Source organism: Vespa crabro, chromosome 16 (genome assembly GCF_910589235.1).
Source record: "Vespa crabro chromosome 16, iyVesCrab1.2, whole genome shotgun sequence".
NCBI classification, from domain to species: Eukaryota; Metazoa; Arthropoda; class Insecta; order Hymenoptera; family Vespidae; genus Vespa; species Vespa crabro.
In genome coordinates this window covers 4,060,818-4,069,095 of record NC_060970.1, presented here as the reverse complement: position 1 = coordinate 4,069,095, position 8,278 = coordinate 4,060,818, and the positions used below count along the sequence as shown (strand labels likewise).

Here is an 8,278-nt window from a genome sequence, read left to right as displayed (position 1 = left end):
ATGTGAACGTCGTTTTTGTAATTTTTTTTCATTTCTTTTTTTTTTTTCATTTATTTTATCCTTTAACATTTGACCAAAAAGTATTTCATTACACGTTAAATACGATCTTACGTAGATCGGATTATTAATTAGTTCATAGTACTTGCTCGAGTAAACCTGATTTCGATCTCGGTAAGAACGATGGACCATTGAACTTCGAAGGAAAAGTCTGTAAAGCTCAGTCGTTCTAACTCCAAAGGTAAATGACACGGGAAATATGTATAATCCTCATGGTAGTTCGACCTTTGAACTGGAACGACTTACTGCACGGCCGTCAACGTTCTAACCAGCGTCTTCTACTTTATATACATACCCCTGCTCCCTCCCTCTCTCTCTCTCTCTCTCTCTCTCTCTCTCTCTCTCTCTCTCTCTCTCTCTTTCTCAAAATTCTCCTCTTGTCAGTTTTATGTCAATCTCGGAATAGAGCGGAACATTGTCGCTTTGAAATTGTGCGTAACTATGACGATAGTTTGGTTGGGTCGGATTGGCAAAATTAATGAAAATTCGGGACGCGAATTTTCATCTTCAAAGAAGAAGACGAAGACGAAGAAGAAGAAGAAGAAGAAGAAGTAGAAGAAGAAGTAGAAGTAGAAGTAGAGGAAGAAGAAAGGGGATGAGATGAGACGCAAAAGTAGAAAGCGGATATATTCGAGACGGTGTGCGTGCATTAGATGGAAGAATAGAAACGCTCTTCTAGGCCGGCAGGGGCTCGGCTAATCGTGACAAATACTGATCCGGGATTGCCGAATTATAAACTAATGTCTCGAGGAAACTTGTGACTCTGAAATGACTTTCCTACCTCTTTCCCCCTACCTCTTCTCGATTATGATACTTAACCATCCGCTTCTATGACCTTCGACCTTCGTCGTACATTTGCTATTATATATATATATATATAGATATATAGAACAGACCGATAAAGATTTTCCTTGAAGTACAATTGAGCGTCTCCTTCTAATGTTCTCTCTCTCTCTCTCTCTCTCTCTCTCTCTCTCTCTCTCTCTCTCTCATTGTTCAGCAATTTCTTTTTCGTTCTCTTCTTTTTTTCCCCTTTCACGAGTATTATTAATCAAAAAAGAAGAATGAAAGGAAGAAAAAAAGAGAAAAGAAAAAAAGGTTCTCACGCTATGGCATATTATTTCGCGTTTGACGAGCAATTGATTTAATTTTTAAACAACGACTATCAATGTTTAAATAAATCGAGAAAAGATCTGTTACATATTAGAAAAACACCCTACCCCCCACTCTCTCTCTCTCTCTCTCGCTCTCGCTCTCTCTTTTGCCGGTAGAAAAAGGAAATTGGATGATATTTTCCTCAACGATCAAATCTTATTGCCAATTGAAAGAGGAAAAGTTCGCGCGGTACATTTACCCGAAGATATCACCGTACGACCGGGAGGGAGGGAGGGAGGGAGGAGGGGAGCAAAAAATCTAAGAGCGAAAATGGCGCATTTCTCTCTCGCCGTATCGTTGAAAACCCTCGACAATTCCAATAACGAGCTTTATCTACAGAGAGAGAGAGAGAGAGAGAGAGGGACTCCATCGCTTGGTCTAAATTCTTTTTCTTAACAAAATGATAAAGAAAAGAGAAGAGAAAAAAGAAATAAATAAATTTCTCCTTGGTGTTATCGGAAGAAAAAAAAGGGAGGGCAGAGCGAGGGATGGAGGAGGGGGTGCTGATGGGAAAAAGAAAGGAAAAATGAAACGACAGGAAATATTTAAAAACTAATCGAGATATAAGGAGATAAACAAGATGATAAAAGAAGAAAGCAAGGGAGAATAGATGTAAGTGTAAGTGTGCCTATACGTCTCTCTCTCTCTCTCTCTCTCTCTCTCTCTATATATATATATATATATATATATATATATATATATATATAGAAGCAATCCAATTTCGATGACCCTAGCTCATAATTTCATCTATCAGTAGCCGCAAACGGGCATATACCCTGGTCGATACTTTCGCGAGAAGAAGATTTCGTTCCTTGGATACGCCATGAGATATAATGAGAGCCCGAAAAGCGTCACAGCGGCGTCTAATGTCGAAAATTATAGCATATTGGCAATAAAATCCCAAAGCAGGGTTTGCCCCAATAGCCAGGCCGGTGTAAGCATGGTTTCTAACTCCTCTTAACCATTGGGGGTGACCGAACACCGAGATTGAGAAGAGGAGAGAAGAGATGCGACGTAGGCAAGAGCGTAGAAGAGACAGAGACCGTGGAGGGTGATCGGGAGTAGTGGGTGGAATGGATGGGTGGTAGGGTGAGGGGCTGGAGGTGGTGTTGATGGAAGGGAGGGATTGCTAGCTTATTGTAACGAACGTTGGAACCACGTTTTGCCATTACGGATAATCTTCTCCCGGGAGAATGTCCGATATTACCGTTGATATCGCCGATCGATAATTCGACTTCTTTTTTTCTTTCTTTTCTTTTTTTTTTGTTTGTTTTCTTTTTTTTTTTTTTTTTTGTTTTTTTTCATTTATGTACGCGGCAAATTTAATTTAAGATATCTGGTCGACTATGAAATAAGAGAATTATATTGTTTGACATTTAACTGGTATGTAGAAGGAAGAAGAAACATTTTTCAGGAATAATATTTCACAATGGGGAAATAAAAAGGCAGGAAGGATAATAAATAAATAAACAAATAAATAAATAAATAAATTGGCTTGAAATTGAATAAGTATTCGAACGATAATGGTAATTAAAAGAAGAAGAAGAAGAAGAAGAAGGAGGAGGAGAAAAAAACAAGAAAGAAAGAAAGAAAGAAAGAAAGAAAGAAAAAGGAAAGAGAACGAGGGAAAAATTAAAGAGAAAGAATTAAAAAGGAAAAAAGGAAATTATTGATAGCTAACGAACATCATTCATGATTTTCATACTCTTTGAGGGAGGGGGAAGGGGGGATTCGTTCTTTTCTTTCCTTTCTTTTTTCTTTTTTCCTTTTCCTTTTTCTCTCTCTCTCTCCCTCTCATAAAACTTAATCTGAATCATCGGATCGATCTTCAACGTCGAGTTCAATGTCCGAACAATGTGTCAAGACAGTTCTGGCATCGATTCTTCTTATTCTCATCCAACCGGACATTTTGCTGTTATTACGTATTGATGATTTACAAGAGATAATGTCGGAATCATCGTCGGTATCGTCGTAATCATCGTACGTTCCTTCTTCGGAATTAACGTTAATGATCTTACCCCGTGAAAATGATTCGTTCGAGTCTACGTCACTTTCTGTCTGAAACGTTGGGTATATATATTAATAATATCAAATGATTATATAAAAATGAATATATTAATATATTCGTACGAACGTACTCGATCGATCGTTGACGTACGATCTAATTCCTTTTCATCGATAAACTTTGTATTATTGTCCGACGATGTGGATTCCATTATGTTACTCTCATTATAGCTTGAAATTTTAGATACAGAAAAATTCGATGTCGATGCAACTGACTTTTCATCTGTCGATTTTCTACGAAGATAATTAGTTTTCCAATTACGATCGGTGGTACTCTTCGTAAAACCCGTACGTGTTAATTTCTTCAATGATTCGGATACTTTAAATTTGTTGCGCGTTCTAATCGAACAATTGGACGTTTCTTTTTTAATCCCATCGGATATCATCGACGTAGTTGACTCGTAACGCGATTGATCTTTAAACTTATCTATTTCCTCTTGCAATTGTTTAACCAAAAATTCATACTTCTTAATGGTGGCATCTCTGTTACTCTTGAACAAACTCATTTCACGTTCCTTACGAAGCAATTGGGTTTTAACTCGTATCAATTCATCGTTCTTATCGTCGAGATCATCGACGGTACGCTTTAATAACATACCATTATTCTCATAAATCGTCAATTGTGATTTAAGATTGTCAATTTCCTTTATCGAATTCTTTTCTAACTCAATACGTAATTCCTCGGAATTTATTAATTCCTTTCTAATCGAATCCATTTTTTCTTTTATATCAATTATTTCGATATCGAGTTCCTTGATTCTTTCTTTATTCATCGCATTGATATGGAAAATATTAGTCAAATCCTTTCTCAGGCACGTTATCATATCATCCTTCTTCTCTAACAAAGATACGAAATGTTTCAATTTCATTTCCAAACTTAATTGCATCTCCGTACGTTCCTGCAATTTATCGTAAAGTTCTTTCCTATCTTCGTTATATTCAGCAACGATAATCGTTAAATCGTTCAATTTATTTGTTAAATCGTTTAATTTGTTTAAATCTTTATTGGCAGTCATTAGTTTTTCATTAGCCACATTCAAATCAATCGTTTTCGACGATAAATCTCTCTTGAGATTTGTCAATTTCGACAAATGTTCTATCTTACAATATGCCATTTGTAGATCCAATCTATGCTTCAACCATTGCGATAGATCCTCCAAGGATTGACATTTAATGTTCGGAGATCGAAAAGATTTTCTCGTTGTGAGTTCACTTTCTTCATTTTCTTCATTAATTTCTTTCATCAATATCGATCCATCGTTCGATTCATCATTAACCATTGATCTTTCCTTTTCGTACATTTTTACGTTCAATGATTTCGATACTTTCTCGAATTCTTTCGATTCTTCTCGTAAAATCGACATATTTACATTTTTCTTATCATTCGTATCATTAGAAATTTCCTTCTTCCAATCAACGACAGATTCTTCGATTACAATGCCAGAATCATTTTTACTACTTTCATAGCTCGATCTTAATTCATTTAAAGAAAATTCCAATAGATCTTTGTTGTTCTCTTTGTTATTATCGATGACGTATGTAAGATCGGTTTGAATGAAATTTTTCTTATTTGTGATAATAAAATTCTCCTTATTATTTTTACAATCAACGTGAGCCTGAACGATCATATCCGTTGGTTCATTATTCGTACCATCACCAAAATATAATATATCCGTGATAGATGACAATCTTTCATCGGTATTCGAATGAATTCTTTCCAATTGAGAATGATAAATTTGAGAATGATCGTTATCAACGGATGATATCTCCTCCAAATAATATGGCGGCTGTGGCGTATACGTATCCTTTCTTTCACATTCCATATATCTAACAACATTTTCCAATGCCTCGATCTTTTTCAACAATACATCGTTCCTATTGACGGCATCCTTACACGCAACTTCGGTCTCATTCAATTCTCTTTCACACGATTCCAATTGTAACGTCAATGCTTTTATATCAATCGTCTTTTCCGTAAGTTCCTTTCTCAATTCATTTATTTCATTTAATTCGTCATTAATCGAATCATCCACTTCTACGTTCTGATATATCCTCAAATCCGATTTATTTTCATCGATATATCCATTTTTCTCGTCTATAACGTTCCTCAATTTAATCGTTAAATTATCAATATCATTGTCAACAACGTCATCGCGTATATTCAATTTCGAATTGATTTCAAGTTTATCGTGATCCTTATAATCCTTCAATTCTCTTTTAATATGTACCAATTTCTTATAATATTTTTTATTTTCAATCATGACTATATTCTCACGTTGCAAATTATTCAATTCATTTTCCAAATCTCGTATCCTTCTTCTCATAGCTCGAATATTTTCAACTTGTAGATCTTTAGAAATCACGAGATCATCGACATCCTCGTCATCTTCGTTATCGTCATCGTCGTCGTCATTGGTCTCGCACACGAACGAAAGTTCCTCGTCTCTTTTACGTTTCTCATCGTATATACATTCCTCTGAAATATTTTTAATATGATCATCGATGATCGAAACGTTTTTCGTACTTTCCTCGTGATCATTACGACGATCTTTTTCGGATTCAATGATGACATTTTCTTGACTAACGATTGACTTATTCTCATCGTTTGTCGTACTAAATGATTTAAATTCATTCGAAATTATGGATTCATTGATCCTCGAAGTATTACAATTGGATTCCTTTAGGATAAATTTTAAATTCGATTCTTTCGTATCCGGCGTTATTTGTCTTGCCAAAGACGATACCTTCAATATACTTTTAATTTCATTTATAAATATCGACGAAGTATCGATATTAACTAAAAAGGTCACGTGCTCATTGCCGGACAATGCTTTTTGAAATATCCTCGTTAATTTCGATTCACGAAATGGACCAGTCACATTATCATTCATACATTTCATCGATTCTTTTCTCTGCTTTTTTCGAATAGTTTTTAAACATCTACCAAGGACCAATAAACTTTTGTTAATATTTTTAGTCTCCTTCAATCTCTCGGGATTTAATTCATTTAATTCTTTCGATCGTCCAGAACCAGCTAAATCACAAAATGTCAATGTACTAGTTTCGGTTTCATGAGGCGCATATTCCTTTTGATACTTCAACAATCCTATTGTAAATATCGTATGAGATCTCGAACATTTAGGATTTAACGTAGTAAACGTTGTACTCATTCTCGATTGACCGGCAATTAAAATTTGACATGCCTCAAATGGCGTAGTTACATAGATCGTCGTTAATCCTTTAACGTATGTTGTACCATTCTTATTGCTTATCAATTTCAATGGATGATTTTTAAATGACGACGACGCCGACGACGACGACGATGATGATGATGATGACGATTCCTTGAAATCGAGAAGATCATAAATATTGTCATTATAGATCTCAGCGAATGACAACCAAACGGCATACATAAATTCGCCATTACACTCTAAACGTTTTCTTTCCGATTCTATTTTATTCGATCTTTCCGAATTTTCCAATGATTTTCTTGCTTCCATAAATCTTTCGTTATTTATCAATGGCGATCTCAATAATTTCGTTTTCTTTTCGGACTCCTCCAATCTTTCTTTATCGTCAAGGCTTATCAAGGTATTATTAGAATAAAATTTATACCAAGGCATAAGGGTACAATTAATAGATGAAAATATATCCTCGATTGTACGTGGAATTAAACCAGGTTGATCTGGTGTACCATGAAGTGTATAAGTCTTTCCAGAATTTGTCGTTCCATAAGTCATTATCGTTGAATTTTGTCCATTTAAAAAATCGACGATACGTTTTTTCATAATCTCCTCAAAAAATTCCTCTTGCGATATGTCAGATCGAAATATCTTCGTGAAGTAATATCTTTTGCCAACATTATTATCAATCAAGTTATTATCATTTTTAACGTTGGCCAAAAGAAATCTTGAATTATTTCGATTTACGTTAGCCTTGAATCTCGTTATCAGTGTCGTAGAATTTAATATCTCGTAATAATTTTCATTATCTTCGATCGACTCTGTATTACTTGAAATTCTTTTTGATTTTGGTTTAATTTTTAAATATACTTGAAAATTAGAATGAGACGGCGAGTCGCATGAATTTTCAATAATCGAATCCTCCTCGTCGTAATCGATCGATCCCATCTCATCGGATTCTTCGATCAGAGGAACTTTATATTCGACTCGTGTTGATCCAACGATTGGCGATTTTAATTTATTATCATCATCGGACATCTTGACGTTCAACGTAATCGCGTTTATATCAAATATTTAAAATCTTATTAATATTTAACAAGAGGGATATATAATTCCGAAGATATCTCTTTTAACTGCTATTGAAACGCATTAATCGTTCCGATCGATTTTAATTAAATATTTCGAAATCATTAACGCGCGACGCGTTCTAACCGTCAAACCGAGATCATTGTCGATATTTTGAGAAAATAAAAAAACAGAGAGAGAGAGAGAGAGAGGGAAAGAAAAAAAAAGAAAAAATTAAGGAAAAAAAAAAGAAAAGAAAATGAACGAAATCTTCGACACTAAAATTGACCAATCAAATATTTTCAACGTAAAACTTTTTGAACGTAAGCTTATTTCTTCTTCGAAATTTGGGTTAGAACGCTTATACTGTCCTTAATCGATGATACGAACACGAGTGATCCGAAGTTATCTTTGGACATATATATATATATATATATATATAAAAAGATCGATATTACATGAATGAACGACTTCTGACGATTGTCATAAATAACATTACATCGTGAATGAACATAATCGGCGTATACCGTACTTGAATTATTTTCATCCTATGCCGTGTATCGTTTTATTGTAAAAGGAAAAAAAAAAAAAAAAAAAAAAGAAAAAGAAACAAAGAACCGAGAAAAAGATCGACGGGGAGACAATTGATAGGTCATTGACCTTCGATGCGCTGAAAGTTTGAAAGGAGAAAAATGAAAAAAAAAAAAATCAAAAATGCTGGAGAAGAGAGAGAATCAAAAAGGAAAATAAAAAAA

At 34.6% G+C, this 8,278-nt stretch overlaps 1 protein-coding gene across 1 annotated transcript; it reads right to left on the bottom strand.

The window, feature by feature from the left end:
• Positions 1–3,015: 3,015 nt before the first annotated feature.
• On the bottom strand, positions 3,016–7,496 carry LOC124429794 (kinesin-like protein KIF20B). Its single transcript, XM_046975452.1, has 3 exons — positions 4,887–7,496; positions 3,351–4,841; positions 3,016–3,270 (listed from the first exon to the last, which is right to left on the bottom strand). Exons 1-3 carry the CDS (start codon positions 7,494–7,496, stop codon positions 3,016–3,018), a joined length of 4,356 nt encoding a protein of 1,451 aa, XP_046831408.1.
• Positions 7,497–8,278: the final 782 nt, after the last annotated feature.